The sequence below is a fragment of the Protopterus annectens genome, chromosome 2.part0 (assembly GCF_019279795.1).
Source record: "Protopterus annectens isolate FY-2018-M chromosome 2.part0, PAN1.0, whole genome shotgun sequence".
Classification (NCBI taxonomy): domain Eukaryota; kingdom Metazoa; phylum Chordata; order Ceratodontiformes; family Protopteridae; genus Protopterus; species Protopterus annectens.
Genome location: NC_056728.1, coordinates 621,281,997 through 621,302,507, shown reverse-complemented (window position 1 = coordinate 621,302,507; position 20,511 = coordinate 621,281,997). Strand labels below are relative to the sequence as shown.

The following is a 20,511-nucleotide window of genomic DNA, read 5'->3' as shown; positions in this document are numbered from 1 at the left end:
GTGCCACTTTTATCAGGCTTCATCATGAGAATGAAAGTAATGGCATCATTGCCAACAGCCATTCTGCTGTCAAAATCAGCCTGCTAAGCTGAAGCACAGGATGTGGTTGTTTCTAGTGTCAACCCTGTGAGTAAGTATGTCAAGATGTGGTTAATGTGACCTGTGACAGAATTGGCCCACACTTACCATGCAGTGTCTGTAAAGTTTGGGCCACACCTGATACTGATGGAGTACCTGATGATGAAACATGAAAATCGTTGTATATCCACAACTATCATGCCAAGTACATATCTCCATAATTTAGTAAAACTAGCTATGTGCTAACCTTCTACACTGTCTGACAGCAATTGTTGCAGAGATATGAAGACACTGGTGTCGCACCACACCACCTCTGATGATTCATGCAGCATCCCCATCTGTAAAGTCATAAGCGCTTAAGGAGAACAGGTACACCTCCATCCAGTGTGTCCCATCAATCTGACAAGCCTTATCTGCGACAAGCCTTATCTGCAAGGCCATGGAGTGTATTACCATGGAACTTATAAACAAAGACATTGGCAACCTTCAAACACTGGACCCCACCCAGTTTGGGTTCATGAAGGGCCAATCTTGTCTCCTGAACCTGATTGACTTCTTTGAATCTGTCTCCAGAGCCATGGACAAGGGTAAGGTGGTCTACACAGCCTATCTAGACCTTGCCAAGGCCTTTGACACCATCTCCCACTCTGGAATCATAGATAAACTTACTAAGCTGGGCATTAATCCCTACTTCACCGAATGGGTTGCTAACTGGCTTACTGATAGAACCCACACTGTAAAAGTAGCCGACTCCAAATACAGTTCCAGACAAGTGACAAGTGGAGTACCTCAGGGTTCAGTCCTGGGACCGCTCTTGTTTGGCATCTACTTCTCTGAAGTACAGGCCAACACTAAGGGACTCTGGCTAACAAAGTTCCCAGATGACTGCAAACTGGGAGCCATTATTGAATCCCCAAATGATGTGGATACTCTACAAAATAGCCTTACAGAAACAGATGCTTGGTGCCAGAGCCATGGGCTCAAGCTCAATGCCAAGAAATGTATAGTTATCTCCTTTGGGAAAAAACATGTATCCGTGAATTAGCATATAGGTGGCAGTACACTAAACACCGAAAGTGTGATAAGAGACTTAGGGACACAGGTGGACAGTGGTCTCAGCTTTGATAACCACATCGCCACAACAGTCAGGAAATCCTTCTATGTGGCACACCTCATCACTAAGGGCTTTTCATACAGAAAAAAGTAGGTCATTGTCCCACTGTACTCATCCCTCATTAGACCCATTATAGAATACAATGCCCCGTTTCGTATGTACCTCTCAAGACATCTGCAACAACTGGAAAGGCCGCAGAAATACCTCACTAAAAGAATCACAGGCCTAAAGCAGATGCCCTACGCTGACCGCCTTAAAAAACTCCAGCTATGTCGCATATTGTCTACTCAGAGGCGATCTCTGCTTAACATACAAGGCCATGTCAAACCCAGAGCTGCTGGACATGCTACACTTAAAGAAATCCCAATCCCTCAAAGCTACACGCTCCAGGGATCTAAACCTTGTCATCACAACAAACAAAACATGCTGGAGGGATAGGTTCCTGACCCAGAGACTCCCCAGACTCTGGAATAGATTGCCCATACATGTCAAGCATAGTGCCTCTTTGGCCCTCTTCAAAAGGAACCTTGACGATTGGATGGGAGAAAGGAAATTCACTCCGGGGATCACGTCAGTCGCCCTGCTAGACAGGGGTCAAGGGAAGTAAATAGTGTGGGAAGAAATAGCCAGGGAATTGTTATGGCTAGGCTTGTATAGGCCCTAGGGCTGATAGCCTAGTACCAACCTATGAACTTATGCAAGTACATGTTCGGCAACAATTACATCTTCCTCACATCTATGTAAACGTAAACAATAATGAATCCTGTATGTCACTGCATTGTCAAAAAAGTATTACCAGCACAGTGAAGCATTCATTCAGTTCCAGTCTAGAATTTTCTTTGCAGAAGTTTCTCAGTATTGCACTTGTCTGCTGCAGTACAAAAATGTATGCCTAAAAAGTGTTGGCTGTAAGGATATGGTACAGTGATTTTTTTGTCATGTATACCACTCCTTACTTAAATGAAAGTGACCTTCGGTGTGGTCCTAGGCATTTCCCATTGCCAGAGACTGTTGTTCATAGGTTCATACTAGGCTATCTGCCCTAGGGCATTTATAAGCCTAGCCAGAGTGTGTTTGGCTTTCGCCACCCATTTTTAATTAATTTTGCTATGCCCTTTTTCGAGGTTAGTATACTGTGCCTCTGTCTAACAGTGACACAGAAGTGATACCCGGGGTAAACCTACGATCTCCCATCCACTCATCAAGATTCCTCTTGAAGAGAGTCAATGAGGGAATCTGCCAAACCTGGACTGGGATTTTATTCCAGAGTGAAGGGAGCCTCTGGGTTATGAATCTGTCCCGCCAGCATGTCCTATTTATTTCAGTGCTGAGGTTTAAGTCTCTCGAGCGTGTAGCTCGATGGGATGTGGATTTTCTGAGGTGCAGCATGTCCATTAATTCCGGGTTGGACATGGCTTTATACATCAGGCACAGATCGCCTCTGAGCAGGCGGTATGCCACTGAGTAGAGCTGGAGTTTCTTTAACCGGGCAGCATATGGCATCTGTTTGAGTCATTTGATCCTCTTGGTGAGGTACTTTTGGGGTCTTTCCTGTTGCTGCAGGTGTCTGGTAAGGTACATCCCAAAAGAGGCATTGTACTCAATTATGGGCCTGATGAGGGATGAGTAAAGAGGCACGATGACCTCCCCTGATCTAGAAGTGACTCCCTTCATGATTAGGTGGGCTATATAAAATGTTTTTCTAACCACTTTGGCCACGTGGTTGTCAAATGAGAGATTGCTATCAACTTGGGTCCCCAGGTCCCTAATTACTTCTTCTGTACTTAATGGATTACCACCTATGTGGTAATTTGTGGGCACTTTGTTTTTGCCAAAGGGGATGACTATACACGTTTTGGCGTTTAGCTTGAGGCCATGGCTCTGGCACCAGTTGTCTGTTTTTTTGAGGCCCTTTTGGAGGATGCTTGTGTTGGCTGGAGAGTCGATTATGGCACCCAGTTTGCAGTCATCTGCGAACTTGGCCAGCCACAGTCCTTCCGTGTTGGCCTGTACCTCCGAGAAATATATACCGAACAAGAGAGGTCCCAGGACTGAGCCTTGTGGGACGCCACTTGTAACTGGTTCGGAGTCTGACATGGCTCCAGCAATTCTAACCATGTGGGTTCTGTCCTTGAGCCAGTTTGCAACCCATCTAGTGACACAGGGGTTTATATTTAAGCTGGTGAGCTCATCTATAATGCCTGAGTGGGGTATTGTATCGAAGGCTTTTGCGAGGTCCAGGTAGGCTGTGTGGACCACCTTCCCCTAGTCAATGGCCTTGGTGACTGTTTCAAAGAAATCGACCAGGTTTAAGAGGCAGGATCTGCCCTTAACAAAGCCGAACTGGGTAGGATCCAGTGTCTGTAGGTCCCCAATATCTTTATTTATGAGGTCCATGATGATCCTTTCCATAGCTTTGCAGACCAAGCCTGTCAGGCTTATGGGGCAATAGTTTCCAGGATCCGTTGAGGCACCACCTTTGTGGAGAGGGACCACTGTTGCTGTACGCCACTCTTTGGGTACATATCCTGTAGTAAGGCTGAGATTGAACAGTAGTTTTATGTTTGGGTTTAGCTCTTCTTGGAGCTCATGTAGGACGCAGCCCGGGACACCATCTGGTCCCATTGATGCTGTGTTTTTTGCTTTGGAGAGGGCGGCTCTTACCTGAGCATCTGAGATGTCAGGGGGGTAGCACTCTGCTGGGATAGATATTTGCCCTTTTGGTGGGGGGGGGGAGTTTGCGCTGAACCTGTCAGCTAGGATGTTGGCAATGTCTGTGGGTTCGGTGTATTTTTGTCATTTTGGACTAATTCTGACAACATCTGGGAATTCCCACCCAGGTTCCTAACATAACTAAAGAAAGCCTTGTGATTATCCTTAGTGTCCTGTGCAATTTTTCTCTCGAAGTTGGCCTTAGACGATTTTATGAGTGCCCGTAGTTTTTTGCTAATACTGATCAGAGATGCCTTCCCTTTTTGGGATTTTGCTCTATCATGTAGTAGCTTCCTCCTTCTATTGCATAGTTTGTTTATGGCTGGGGTCCACCAGACAGGACGTCTGCCTTTGGAGGATTGGGTCTTGGTTTTATTTGGGATTGCATGATCCATGCATTCCTGAAGGTGTTCATAGAAAGCGTTTATAAAGGATTCTGCGGTCTGGGCCGTATTTTCCACAGGCCCGGGGGATTTGAAGGATTCCACCTCGGTTTTGAGGAGTGTAAAATTTGTTTTAGAGAAGTTTTTCACTGTGGTTTTCTGGGCAGGGGGTGGGGTCGGGATGTGAATATCCAGTGAGATTAGTCTATGGTCTGATCTTACCAGTGAGGGATACACTTCTGGTCTGGAGCATAGAGTCCCCATGTTGGTAATGATCAGGTCCAGCATGTTTTCCCCTCTTGTGGGAGTGGTAACAAGTTGTTCCATAGCATTTGAGTTTATAAATTCTAGGAACCTTTGGGCTAGGGTGTTGGAGCTAGAGTAATGCTCCCAGTCTATGTTTGGGTAGTTGAAGTCGCCCAATATAATGGTGTTTGAAGAGACCTTCATATTTTCCAGTGTTCTCAGGAAGGCCGAGTGGGGATCCTGGGTTTGGGAGGGTGGTCTGTAGCAGGCTATAAACTGGAAGGCAGTTTTACCCACTGTTAGTTGCACATGGATAGTCTCTGATGCTTCGTGCTGTGCCACCAACCTGGAGGTGTGGGTATTTTTGACAAATATTGATACTTCCCCTCCTTTTGTGGTTCGGTCCAAGTTTTGGGGCCGAAAAGCATGGTATGAGGTATAACCTGGTAGTGCTGGGGTGCTCTCGGGAGCCTTGAACTAGGTTTCTGTTACTGCAGAGATATTGATGTTCTCCATGCTAAGGAGAGTTTTGCGTGCGTGCATCTTGAGGTTTAGACTTCTGGCGTTGAGTAGCATTACTCTTAGTTTCTTATCCCTTGTGATACCTATGGAGGTGGGTTTGTCTTTTAAGCCTTGCCTAAAAAGGTACTATGGGGGTAGCAAGAGACTTTGCCAATATCCGAAAGCCCAGGGGTGACAGGTGCAAGCCGTCCCTAGCGAAGCATCGTGGCTTGTCGAGCATGTCATCCCAGGCTGACAGGCATTGGACCCCCTTTGAATGACACCAATACTTAAGCCAATTGTTGAAATTGATTATCTTGTCTTCATATTGTGGCATCATTCTTGGTGAGGGTAAGATGCTACTCAAGGTCAGGGTCATACCGGCCTGGGCTACATGCTCAGAGAGCTCCTCTGCCTCTTTTCATGTAGTCCAGGGAGGTACGTCTCAGGTCATTCACACCAGCATGGACAATGACCGAGTCATATTTGTACTTGCCTTGGAGTGACCCGAGTGCTTGTGTTATGTGGCGGATCCTAGCGCCCGACAGGCAGCTCACCGTGACCTTCTCCTTGTTCAGCCTGGTGAGCGGGATGTCAGTGTGCCTGACGATAGAGTCACCTATTACAAGTGCATCAGGTGTGTTGTTTAGCCTTAAGGGCTGTGACTGTTCGGCACACTGGCTTTGTGAGCTATGTGTTGCACGTGTTTTGTTTTGGGGTAGCGGTTGCTTGGGTGTCTGCTTTGGAGGTCTCCGCTACTTAGGCAGATTTTTATTTAGAGCCTCCGAGTATGTTTTTGTGTGTTTATGCGTTTGGTTTGCTGTCGTGGTAGGTCTATGTGAGACTGGAATTGTAGTGAGTGTGGTTTCCTTCTCCTCCTGACTGGTTACGCCAGTATTGAGTTGAGAGAGCTTAGCCTCCCGTTTGGCTATAAGGTTGCATCTCTCACATGTGTTGGAATTTGTTGGGAGGAGGAGAGGGTTGTCTGTGTACATGAGGCAGTTGTAACATTGCCTCCAGATTCACCAGCTGGACCGGAGAGGAGATTGACAACTGACCTATGGACATGCTAGAATAGTATTGGGAATTCCTTTATAATTGAAAAAAACAGCCATTGGGGAACAAGGTACTCAAGGGGAGTTTGTGAGGGTGCAGTGCTTTTAACTTTTTAGTGCTGACTTATATAATTGCTTTAGTGAGCAAGTGCCAGGTAACTTAAATGCAATGTGTTACAGGTAACTTAAATGCAAAAACGACAAACAGTAACTTTCTTTCAAGTGAAACAAGGAAATAAGTACAGTAAGCAATGCAGATATCACTAGGGATCCACAGAAGCGCTGAAAAGCCGCGTTTTAGGTGGAATTAGCATTTCAGGGAAATAACAAGCATACAAACAAAGCTAGAATCAGCAGGCCTGGATCTAGTCTATGCTACAGCAAACAAGGTGTACCAATTTCAGTAAGAAACAGTTCAAACATGCAGGCACTATAAGCCTTTAACCAGAAATTCCCAGCTCAGAAGGGCAGAGTCCAGCCTCTCCTCCCACAAAAGTGCAGACCACGAATATTCTTAATGTAAAATAACTGGCCTGAAGCCCAAGTGCTTAAACCAGAACTAATACACTTTTAGAATAACAGACATTGAGCCCTCAATCAGCAGTTCCCAACTTAGAAGGATGTAAGCTACCTGTCCGGCCACCACAGTGCAGGCCACAAACCTTCCTAATGTAAAACAACTGGTCTGAAGCCAAGTGCTTAATCCAAAGGACTTAGAATGATAGCTACACTTTAATCAAGTTACTACCAAGCAGTAATAAATACAATTGAATACTTTAAAGAATGCCTGGATTAGTGCTCAAGTTATACAAAGCTAGATTCAGCAGACCTGGATCTAGTCTATGCTACAGCAAACAAGGTGTACCAATTACAGTAAGAAGCAGTTCAAATATGCAGGCACTATAAGCCTTTAACCAGAAATTCCCAGCTCAGAAGGGCAGAGTCCAGCCTCTCCTCCCACAAGAGTGCAGACCACGAACCCTCTTAATGTAAAATAACTGGCCTGAAGCCCAAGTGCTTAAACCAGAATTAATACACTTTTAGAATAACAGACAATTGTCTGCAGTATGCCACTTTGTTAAAGTAGACAGCACTGAAAACGGCAGTTTATGTATTGCAAAGTCTTTCAGGTACAAGCAAACAATTACTGCAATATTTCCTCCCTTACCAGTAGATCAATGATCACTGTGAAATGCACTGATAAAGCCCTTTTTTCAATAATTTTATGGTAGCTGTGTGATTTGAAACCTTTCTAAAACTAAATTTGCACCTTCCATCGAAAATTACATAAAAACAAATCCCAGTGGCACTTAAAATTGCAGACTGTAAAACAAGTGTGTAAATTTGGTCAGATTTAAGACGTTCTTATGCAAATGAGACCAAGCTGCACTTACACCTGTGATGCAATCTGTAGAGCTAACTGCTCTGCTGTGGATGAGCTGCACTTTGTACCATGTGAGCCTCAGTTGAAGTGCAGCATGATATATCTGTATGTGGTGTATCCATTTCTACATCTGTCCATGCCAAGCCTTCTACCTCTTAGGCTGTAGAGTCATCAACACTCTCTGCCCACCCAGGAACCACTTCACAAGGTGAGGCTGATGGTTCCATCCCTGTGGGCCTCCCCTGTTACAAGGGGGTCTAAGCCAAGGACATTACGCTTCAAGACCTGCTACAAGCTTCTGCCGACAGATTATGGAGAGGAGTTGACACCTCTACCAATCTCTCCTCCAGCAAGCAGAAGTCTCCTTGACCCAGTCGGCTCTGACCATCAAGCCACTGGAGGCCCCCAGCCCCACATCATTGGGACACTCAATTCCAAACAAATTGGAAAAAAAAGAATATGAGGGAGGGTACTGGCAGGCTTGAATTTTCATAAGACTTAGTGACATTGGAATATTTATAAAAATAAAAGCTGTATCAGCTAGAAGTTAATGGGTTCAAACAAGTAAACATAACTCTAAACAGCAGCAAACCGTAACACATAAATGACAATAAAGATGACATGCTTGCTTTACTGACCCAAACATGAAGTACAGAATGTTAAAAAATTATCCACAACTGTTTTATATTACTTAGACATATATTGGCATTAAACATGTGCATAAAAACACACATGTGGAATATATTCATACCCAAAAATTGATGTCAACAACACACAACTATAAACCACTTAAATTTTTCTCCATGGTCTAACGGCCATATCCAAATGCCAAACAAACAGGGCGTATACACCAGAATTCTCAAATGTGCCCAATTTTGCCTTGCCCTGGGAACTTTTGATTTCCTGGTAAATCACTAAAGATTATAATGAATAATGCCAGACATTACAGTTTCACGCTTCTTATTCTTCAGAAAATGCATGCTGAAGCAATACCTATTGTTCTATTAATATTTTAAGTGCATTAATATATAAAAATTGGGCCTTTGTCCTCAATTGTTTTTGGTTTTGTCACCAATTCTTCAGCAAAGAAGTTGAAAAGGGTTTTGTATTAGAACATTACCCCACCAGATGCGCAGTAGCAAGAACCGCCCAAACCCCGCCCCAGCACTTAGCTCATGACGTTTATGTAAGTGCTTTGAATAAACATCGGAAGACCATCGTCAGAAAAATCAGTATGCTAAACATTGCAATTATTCCAGTACAAAGCCTTTTCTCCCTTATATATTAAATCTTAGACTAAATAATTTACCCAGTAAAAACTCTCAGGTGCATGTTGATTGTTCATCCCTCTGATTTGGGGCGAGTTGCTTTGTTTATAATTACAGTGAATTTATGTATGTTTATTTCATACAAGTTTTTAAATGAACGAAATACTGTTAAATGCATTTTTCCTGCTTTGTGAAATTTCACAAGGTAACATGATCATTTCTTAAGATCAGGTGTTTGTCTTTTTAGTTGGTTTATAAAGGTAATTAACTTAAACAGGATGGACATGACAGTAGTTCGGTGTTGACATTTGAAATACTTTTGTTACTTTTCTGAATGTCGCAATTAAGACCTTCTAGTTTTGCAGGATCCCTGTTGTGTGCACAAAGTATCCTAGGGCTTTATGCCAGAGTTTGCACAGAGGCTTGTATTTCCTTTGAAAAACTTAAAACTTCCTGGATGGGGTACACTGCTGACTGTGGAGTAACCACTGTATATGGCTTATCAGATATTGCTATTAGATACAGGTTTTATGGGAAAAAAAGAGTGAATAACTTTACAAACGCAACGCATTTTTGACCAATTGCTTGTTTTAATGTAATGTTTAATAGTCCATGCTTGGGGAGGGGGATTACCTTTTTGAAATGACCCTGCAAGATGTAGCACATGCATCGTTTTTGCTGTACTTTTTAATTTCCTTATTAAAAATGAAATGCACTTGTTAATGTTTTGTTTGAAAATGCACTTGTAAAATTATATTCTGTTTAACACTCTGGTTGTTTAGTTTGTAGGGAGAGCTGCCATCTGAAGTGGGGGGATGCAAGGGGGCTTGCCCCCCTGCAAAAGCAATGACTGCACAAAATTATAATTAAAGATACCATAAAAACGTGAAGCCTCTGTTAAAAATGGTCAGAGAATGAATATTCACCATGTCACTGAATAATCTGAATGGGTTGTCACTCTGCCATGTTTTCCATGCAGCGTCACACGGGCTTGCCCTGTAAATCATTTTGGCCATGCCCATTCCTGCGTGAAAATCGCAGTAAGGTAATGTTCTAATACAAAGCCATGAAAAGTTCTTTCTCTGACAGTATATGCATAAATCTGGAAGCAGATCTACTTCATATTATTGTATTACCAGATGATCGAACATTACAACGTCGAGACCATAACCACAAAAAATTACATAAGCAAAAGTTAAAAAAAATAAATAAAATCCCAAAGTAGCGAAAACTGGAAAACAACCAAACTTACTATGTCTACCTTCGTTCACTTTTGCAGGGGGGGGTTATGCCCCCTGCACTCCCCACACCCTCTGCAAATGAAATATACCAACTCCAAGACTGCACTACTTTGAAGGAAACAAAACTCTCTACTGATCGCTAAATAGCAACTCTCTTCACATTTCAGTCCTATGGCACATAGAACAGTACTGACTACATGTTCCCACTTCACCAAGACATCCCTCGACATTATAACAATACCTTTTTAACTTAGTGAACACCAGCTACACATATATTAACACCTACACCACTACACTACCTACACCACTACACTAACCATTACGTTTTTACTTACACCACCACAATACTTTAATGTTAAAGCTACATCTGAAAGTAACTACATATAAACTGTTAAAAATCGTTTGCTTTTTAAAAGTTAAACTTACACAAACTTCTTTAAATACAGCTAAGCCATTCAATGTCAATTCTGCCATACTTTTGTACGTTCTCACCACTAAACCTTAAAGTGACAGCACACCACTAACTTAACGTTTACAGTTTGCATTACGGTTCAATATTCCAGCATACAATCTTCCGACCTTTAGCGTATGTGATTTTTCGTGGTTATGGTCTCAACGTTCGAACACCTCGTTGCTGTTGTTCTTTCGGCTTTTCCCGGTTAGGGGTCGCCACAGCAGAACGCTGATCCGCTAATGATTGGCAGTTGATTTTTACAGTGCCAAGGTGCCAGCCCGATGCCCAGCCTTCAACGAAGGCACGCCCATTCACGCATGTATTTCAAACACCACGACCACGGGGAGGACATGCAGAATCCACACAGAAGGCACTCCAGCCGAGAATCGAACGGGAGAACCTCTTGCTGTGAGGCGACAATGCTACCGCTGCACCACCGCGGCTTCAACGTTCAAACATCTGGTAATACGAGAATATGAATTAGATCCCCAGAAGCACAGCTTTTCACCAAATGCTCAATTAATTGAAAGTCAATTCATATAAAACTCTTTTCATGGAAACCTCTTTTCTTCAAATCACAGTTCATTGAAAATATTCTACACACCAAATGTAGCATCCAAAACCTATTTTTGCAGGAGGGCACGCCCCCGCATCCCCACACCCCCAACTTATGTACATACTAACTCCACAGTCACATAACCACAGAGAAAAGAAAAAAAAAAGTGAATCAGTGTTGGCACACAAACTTCTACATATCTTAAATACAATATTACAGTAGCCATTACCAAGTCACACAATTTTGCCAACACACTCTCTAATGACTGGTATGTCAAAAAAAAAACACCATCACATTTATATACATATATATATATAATGTATATAATCATATATATATATATATATATATATACACACACACACTTCTACAGTTTTAGAGGAAGATTTAGATTATTTGACTTCCGATTAATTTAACATTCGACAAAAAGCCATGCTTCCATTTATCCATATGGTACTTATACAAGTGTGCAAGTCCATTATACTTGTTTATATTTGTGTGTGTTTATGCGAGTTTTACTTGCTCATATAATACACACAAATATATACAGGCATCACCCTCTTTTTTTCATCATTTGTACATTGGGTCAGGAAGTCACATAGGAGCGTAGTATTTTCCTAGGAATCAGCCTGCATTCTGTTACCAAGTCTACCCAATAAAGAGACGTCAGAATCAAACCCTATAATTTGCATCTGTGAGGTTAAGACCTTAACCATTATGACAAATCATCCAGAGCCAGGGTGTTTTGTGTGTGTGTGTGTGTGTGTGTGTATTATATATATATATATATAAAACACTACTAACAATACCTTTTATGTAATAACCGAGCTTTAGCTGCCGCCTGACCCTCTTTTAGCAAGACACACTTTACCTGCCCGGTTGTGAATGCTAGGAATGGAGGAATTAAAAATACCCTGTTAAAATAGGAAAAACTACAATTTCTTGTCTACCACAGCTAAAATTAAAGAAAAGCACGATAGATTTCAAAATCTTCGATGAGACGTAACTCCAACAAAAAGTTAAAATCTGCGACAGGGGCTCTTTGTTTATATAATAATGTTAAAACAAGTCTTTTCTATTGAAATCTGAACATTTCAGCTAGAAATGTCCAGGCTGGACAGTCCAGCACTGAACTTCTGGAAAAGTGGTAACAGCTGAGCTCATCTGTATTAGACTGCAATGTGACCTTTTCCTTCCATACTCTTAGATATATCAATACCCACCCCTACTAACACAAACAGCACCAGGAAAAATGTAATTTTATAACTTAGAACTTATTCACTAGAAAGTAGCCCAGTATATCAGAATTTATAATATAAAAGCAATCACCATATGAAACCTCTATACTCCAGTACACTCTTCGTTGTCGTTGTAACGTTGCTATTCCTACGCTAGTGCTCTTTCTCTGTCACGCAAGCCGACACATACTAATTCCTAACATGTGTGAAACGTTTACCTTTCGAATTCCACTAACAAGTTGAAAGCCCAACCCCCGCAGTCCTCTAACATTACGTTACTTCGCAGCGCATACGTACTGTCTGCCACTATACTGTGGCTGTCACTATGAGAAAAAGGGATGTGACATCCGTGACTTTACGAATATTAATTTGCGTCTTTCTCATAACGCACAACAGTAAACGAGTGAAGACAATAAACTGGTTATTTTGAGGGTCGACTCGATAACCCACCAGATGCGCAATAGCAAGCCCCGCCCAAACCCCTGCCTGACACATAGCATCACGATCACGTCTCTAAACCTCCCACCTAATTAGCGATTCTGTTTACTTGGTCGCGTTCCCGTAGCCGGAGTTAGGCACCAGAGACCCCTGCGGTCGCTGGGGGCCCCCAACCACAGCAGGTTGTCTTACCCTGATATTTTGCAAAAGGTCTTTCAAACCAACAAAAGCTAATACAGCAATCTTGTGTAAATACATGGGTAATAACTCGTATTTATATCTCCTTTATAATTCAAAGATATCAATGGTTATAGTAACAGTGTTTTATTAAGCAAAAAACTTCATAATTTTATTAAGTATTCTACCACTGATATAGTACCCCTAGCTAAGTTCAACTCTTCTAGTGGACATTCAGCTCAATAAAACTAACAACATAGCCAACTTTAGCTACTTGCAATACCTGTGGCTGCAAGGGGGCCCCCTTAGTTATCCTTGACTGTGCGTGGGGGCCCCACAAAAGCTGCAGCTGGTTGGGGAAAATGAGGAAATGTATTAATTTCCTGATTATGCTCTTTAACCTGAACAGGTATATGATATGACCCCATTACGATAAAGCTGATAATGAATATAAGCAAGGTAAGCACTATAGTGATCAGCAGCCCAGAGTGACTTTTCTCACTGCAACCTTGGATTTTAAGAAAAGCTGATGATTCTGATCTTCAGAGATGGTTTTCTTCAGGGAGTTTTATAAACACTGGGAGAACACCAGCTACTGTAACTTTGAATTTATTTGCAAACTAATTCAATGTAAGACTTATAATAGCAGAATAAAGGCTCGAAATCATGAGCACGTTGCAAATATTACACTAATCCAATTAAAAAGTTGATAGTATAACAACTTTTTCATCAGCTTTCATTTTTGGGCACAAGTATGAAACTAATGTCTGGATTTATTGACTGTCTGTAATCCTGAATAATGTACAAGCAAATCAAACTTTTAACAAAGGATAGAGCACAACTATGAGAAAAATCAGGAGAGGTGACTTATCCCTGTTGCTGTTTGACGACTGCTAAATGGCCGTCACTGATCTGGTGTGACAATATCAGTGTTGCACAGTGTTTTGCCATTGCTGAAATAAGTGCAAAGCTAGTATTGCTATGGCTTATGCTTGTATGTGTGTGTGTAAAAATATCAGTGTTTTTTATCTGTGCACACACCCATAATGCCAGGACACAGACATTATTCTTCTGGGTATCAGTTAAAAATGTAGCTAACAAGTAATTATATTTCAAAAGTAATGAATAAAATATATCACAGAACATTCAGACACACAGATCTTCTAAGAGTCTGAGAACTTCCACTACCCAGACTGTATAAACGGAAACATGGGGGCTCCCTTAATCATCCTTGACTATGTGGGGGCCCCACAAAAACTGTTGCTAGTTGGGGAAAATGAGGAGGAAAATGGATTCATTTTCTGATTATGCCCTTTAACCTGAACAGGGTTTGATATGATCCTGTTAGGATAAATCTGATAAAGGCCTCTGCTCTCAACTGTACCCATTCTGAAACCAGCTCTGCTCAGATGTTTGTGTAAGGAAAACTGCTGTAGGTTTTGTGCGTGTGTGTGTGTGTGTGTGTGTGTGGAGGGTGGGTTGTGTGGTTCATCACAGTCAAACCTTAAAGGTGTGCACATGAGGTTATTATAGCTTGTGTTTGGGCTGAGGATAGAGTGTTCATTCTTTTCTTTTACTTTTTTGCCAGACCACAGAGGTGTACAAAGAAAGTTACTATAGTTTGTGCAGGGGCAGTGTAGTGTATGGGAGCAAAAAAGTTTTTCTTCTCACTTTCCTCACAATCACACTTCATGTATGTATGCAGGTAGTTACCTTTCACAGTTTGGGTTGAGGAATGAGGAGGCATGCTTTGTATATGTATGTGAGCATTCACTTGAAATACATGACTGTAGAAATTTGATAATTGGCTGGTTAGTTTATTGTGAGTTACTATTTTGTCATCTTTGAATATTAAGCCTTTGGTACAACCTGGATTAAAAAGTTGGGAAAATGCTCTAAATGTATTTCAAAACATGCATAACCCAATGCTTCTTGGGGCTCTGGCTTAACTGAATTATTTCCTAAACGGTGCTTACTTGGTCAGGAAAGGTGTGTTGAAAGGATGCAAAGAAAACTGTAGCTGAACAGCAACACAATTTCTTTCCTTAATTAAAAATTCTGTTCAAGCCATCATTGGATGAAAAAGTTGTGTAAAAAAAAAAAAACTTTGAAATGCACTTCAGAGCATATAGGAAGATACGGCTTCTTGAAAAAGCTGAAGAGTAAAGGAAATTCTGAGAAAAGGAAGAAAAAAGTAATGTGCATAGCAGTGGAAGCCCAAGATGGGGAGGGCGATCGGGGGTAGATTGGCTAGTATGGGTGTGTGTGTTAGGTGGCTGAAACAGTAGGGCTAGGGTGCCATTTCACCTAAGTCCAGACCTGCACATAGAATTCCTGCAATGTATAATTGGTGCAACTAAATTCCAGTAACTATAAATGTCCCTTTGTGAAATGGGCCAACACAGTGTGGTACACAGGCCTGTTGTAATTAAGAGCACTGTAGCTACAGGTCAATCAGTTTACAGCATGAACTCTAAGGCTGCTTAGGAGGGGTGTCAGTGTTACAGTGTTATGTAGACTGGAAGTCCCTAGGGGGGCCCAACATGACATCTGTTGGCGGCCCCCAAAATGCTAACACCGGCTCAGATTCTGCTGTATTAGTCTGATAGTTGACTGTCCAAATTGCTTATTATAGATTGTTTTAGTTGAATTTATGGTAATTTTAGTTTAATGTTTCTGTTGAATTTACGGTTATTTTGAAGATCACTAACTCACCCTTCAGTTCGCGCGTGAATGGGCGTGGCCTGCGTGATTGGCAGTTGTTTCAATATGCAAATATGCCATGCTTGATCTGGTGGGCTATCGATCTTCAAAATAACCCTGAACATTGTAAGATTGATGAAACTATACCAAATAGGGTTTCCACTTTTTCAAATGCCCAAAGTGGGACATTTTTTGTACAAATGCCCAAAGTGGGACATTTTTTGTAGAAACGTGAGATTTTGCAGGACAAGACATACTCTTAGCCAGTGCACAGTACAGAACTTCATTTTTTTATCCAAATAAAAGCTCAATCTTGAAGCAATTGGGTTGTTTATGATATTTCATACAATATGTAGATGTTTCAGATACAAAATAACTGTTTTATGCAACTATTAAAAAAACTCAGGAATTTTTTTTTTTGTACTAAAATCTTAGGACATTTGCCTTTTTTAATTTTTTTCCATGGGACACAATTGCCTGAAGAGGGCTGTCCCTCGCAAAGAGGGACAGGTGGTAACCCTAATAATATACACAGTAAACGGCATTTAGCACATACACTGCCGATGTCAGCATAGATTTTTACATAGCAAACCTCGAGATCCATGAGAATATTAACCTATTTAACTTCACTATCACGGAACAGCAAACGCAGGCATGACTATATGCCCTACTCCTTCCACTCCAGCAATTTATGAAGAAGCAATGTTACACGGTAGTACAGTTCACACCTGTCAGTATTATTATATTACCTACGTGCAAGTACATACTGTTTCTCAAGATCGGGGTGTTAGCTGACTGCATAACTGGACAGTTGAAGCATCAGCAACGTTATGGGAACAACAAATACAATTAGGAAAAGCACCAAATCAAACAGAAACAAATCCACGAATCAAACCAATAGGAATGTTTCGGTAAACGACCGAGGTAGCCTTTAGGCTTTGAATTGGATTCCATCACTACTACCCTTCTATGAACGAACACAGGGTTACACAGCATTTACTTCCTTCTTCTGGTACAAAGAGGCAACAATAAATCCAATCAGATCAGTTTGATGCTACAGAAAAGAATATCCATATGAAACGTCACAGAAATCCTGTACATCAGGGTACCTGCTAAGTTATCACATGATTGATTATGGGCGGGATCAGTGTAGAGCTGATACAAAGACCGGGAATTTAGTAAATTTTCAGTTACGTTACCTTGTAGTCAAGTATGTAGTTATGGGCGTATCATTCTGTTGCTGACATTTCTCTGTTTCTTCAAATACTTACGGAACCAGTTTTTGGAGAAAATGTGAAAGATTACGCTTACTAAATAAACGACTCCATAGTTATCAACCAATCGGACAATCTCCCAGAGAAATACAGAAACATAGTTCTCAACCACTTACCGCAAACAATCTGGGCAAAGCCAAAAATAATGGGGGGAGCAAAGGCCCCAAACAGGGAAAATATAGAAAGCTGCTTGAATACAAGGTCTTGTGTTACCGTCCATTTTCTGAAGGATATGCATTCTGAAACTCAAATGCTTGCCATTGTTTAGTGAATTAAGTCCTCACTAATTTGCAGAAAAATCACACATTTTATGAGGTACAGACCAAAAAATATGAGGCAAAAAGCTGGACATTCTGCGAAAATCTGGACTGTTGAGGGGTATGTCCAGAAGTAATCAGAGGCACATGTAAAACATTAATGCTACTAAGGAATCATTGGTGGAATACGAGACTTTGAATTAATATACTTTTGAAGTAAAAAAGTTTATAACTTTAATTATTGTCATTATTTATAAAGTGTCAGTCACCTCCTTTTCTCCAAAAATCACCAGCTGTAGAAGGGATTAAGATGGACAGAGCTAAAATTTGAGTCAAAATCAGGGACAGTTGAGAAGTATCATAAAAAAGTACAGTTGTGTAAGCTTCATAGCATCTAGAATACTTATAGACTCTGATCCCTTCCAAAAAGCCATAGAAGAAGCCAAAGTCCCTGTAGAGTGGGGCCTTGACCCTGCCTGGAATATATTTGTTATGGTGGGTATAACAAAAGCTAATAGCCTTAGACAACCATTTGAAAATAATCTGTTTTGACACCAGTTGTCCGTCTTCTAACCTTCTCAATAAATGAACAATTGATCTGATGATCTGAAAAATTTAGTTCTGTCAAGATAGTACCTGAGTTGTCTGTGGACATCTAAGGTATGGAGTATCCTTTCTCTTTCATTTTTAGGTTCAGGAAAGAAAATGGGGAGATGGATAGTTTGACTTAAAGTAAACTCGGATACCACTTTAGGCATAAAAAAAGAAGGATTAGCTCTCAAAGAAACACCGTCCTTGTGAAAAATCAGATAGGGTTTACTCACCATGATAGCTTGCAACACATAACCTTCTTGCAGAGATCAGAGCAAACCTTAAGTCACCCACATTAGCTGGTTCAAATGGAACAAGTGTTAGCTGCTCTAACGCAAAATTAAGATCTCAAGGAGGGACTACCAGTTTACTTAGAGGCCTGTTATGAAAAAAACCCTTTCAAGAACATTTTGACATACAACTGCTTTGAAAGAGGAGGATCAATGGGCAGACATGCTGAAATGACCAATAAACGAACCTTGATAGAGGAAGAAGAAAGGCCATAGGATAGTAACTCACAGATAATGTAAAACCAGAGAATAATTAGCCCTGGGTGTAGGTTATGTCATTGCCATCAACTAGTAAACCTTTTCCATTTGCTTACATAAGATTTTTTAGTATCAGGCTTTTTTGCCTCCATTAATACCTGCTGCACATCTTCAGAAAATAGGTGCCTAAAAGGAATTAAAAACCTATCATCCACGCAGTCAATTGAAGATGATTGATGTCAGGTGTATCAAACAGCCCTGTTCTTGTGTGAGTAGTTTCATTCTATGAGGAAGCTTGCAGTAATCACCCCTGGCCATTTCCAAAAGAAGGGAGAACCACTGTTTCCTGAGCCGGAAGGGAATCACCACTATGATCTTGGGGGATTCCTTCTGAATCTTCATAAGTACTCTGGGTATTAGTGGAAAGGGTAAAAAGATATACAGGAACATTCCCGTCCAAAGAAAAGGCATCTGTCTTCTAGTTCTTCTTACATGGAGTACTGGAACAGAATTTTGCTAGTTGATTATTCAGACAGGAGGCAAAGAGGTCTACTTGGGGAACTCCTCACATATGGATCATATCTTGGAAGACCCTTGGATCTATTTTCCATTTGTGAAGGTCTGCCCTGATCTTGCTTAGTTTGTTTCACAGTTTTGCTCTGACAGACTGTAGGATGCTTGTAGAGTGAGATTTTGCTGTGAAGTTATATCCCAAGTCAACGCGGCTAGTCTGCAAAGGGAGTTTGAACTGGTTCCCCCTTGCTTGTTGATGTACCACATCACTGTGTTGTCCCAGGGACCAATGATGGCTCAGAGAATTGAGTGCCTTGATCAGGGCAAGCATCTCCTTGATATTTATGAGCTTGCATCTGTCCTTGGTGTCCCACACCCTGACCCCCATGCAAAGGCTGAAACATCTGTGATGATTGACTGATTTGGAATGGGGAAGGAGAGACCTTGATTTAAGGATATCTGTTGTCTCCACCAAGTGATTTCTGTTTTGACAATCCACAGTACTGGGATCTGAAAAAATAAAGAGTGTTGATGCTGGGACCAAAGAGATTTCAGATACCACTGAATGTTTCTTATGTTGAGTATTGTGAGGAGTTTCATGAGAATTATAGATGCCGTGAGACTCAAAATCCTGAGGTATTCCCTCACACTGTCTGAAGTGAGTGGGAAACCTTAGAAATAGATCTAAATCAAGCTCTATATTTCCTGTAGCAGAAAAGCTGTTTGAACTAAGGTGTCTAGTTGACATCTCAGAAACACAATCCTGTGTGAGGGAGTCAAGAAAGACTTTTGAATATTCTCTTGAAATCCATGGTTGTGCAAGAGCTCTCTCACCCAAGAGAGAGACACCTGACATTTTGAAATAGACCCTACAAAGATAAGCAAGTCATCTAATTACAGAAAAATGTGGATACCCTACATTCTTAGCGCATTGGATAGTCCAAAGGGTAAGGCAAACAACTGATAATGTAATCCAGACACACAAAATCTTAAGAAAGGCCTGCAGTCGGGATGAATAGGAGTGTGATGATAAGCATCTTTTAAGTCTAGTGTTACCAGGAAACTTGAAAGAGGAAGAAGAGGCAACCAGTTGTGAAGTGACATCATTTTGAATTTGGGTACTATCACAAACAGGTTTAAAAATGAAAGATCCAGAACTGGTCTCTAAGTGCGTCTTTATTTGGGATTAGGGACATCCATGAAAAAAACTCTTTCCCCATCTGGCAAGGAGAAAATCTGGACGAGTGGATGAGGCACCATAAATTCTTACTGGGGATGGTGCCCACAACCCTCCTGGACATGGGCAGTCATTACTAAATACAATCCTGGGTATAGACTAGATTATCATTGGTATTACATTATGACAAAATGGCTAGGCTTGAAATGACCTACGGGTCAATAGCCTAGTAACCTCCTATGATCCTCCTTGGGACAGCATGTAATGAATAACAAATGGAAACAAAACAGTCTGATCTGCAAGATGTGGAATGACCCCCTACAAAGAAGGAATTTCCTCCCACTGCCATCTGTAACCCGATAAATTATTTTCAGAACCCATTTGTCTGAAACAATCTGTTGCCAAAAAGAAAATGGATATTCAGGCTTTCTAAAAGAGAAAGTGCGCCAGAGTGGGAAGCGATCACAAGGTCTCTTGATTAGTTCAGAATTGTTAGAGTGTCCTTGGTTTTGACAGGTTTGAAACTTCTTTTTGGAACCTCCTTGCCACTTCTTAAATGTCCATTTACCTGAATTCTGCTGAGACTATTTATTCTATTTTTTGTTCAGGCTGGATGAGGAGAAAGAAAATCCCTTGGACAATTTGGAAAAACAGGGCTGACAA

At 41.3% G+C, this 20,511-nt stretch overlaps 1 protein-coding gene across 3 annotated transcripts in view; it reads right to left on the bottom strand.

The window, feature by feature from the left end:
• SERHL2 (serine hydrolase like 2) overlaps positions 1-12,708 on the bottom strand; it is a 1,152,218-nt gene extending 1,139,510 nt beyond the window's left edge. For 2 of the 3 annotated variants that reach the window (XM_044060988.1, XM_044060991.1), the window contains exon 1: positions 12,322-12,708. In XM_044060988.1, the coding sequence (XP_043916923.1) occupies positions 12,322-12,324 (3 nt within the window). In that variant the 5' untranslated portion in view covers positions 12,325-12,708. The remainder of the gene's footprint in view (positions 1-12,321) is intronic. The other variant, XM_044060989.1, reaches the window with a different exon arrangement.
• Positions 12,709-20,511: the final 7,803 nt, after the last annotated feature.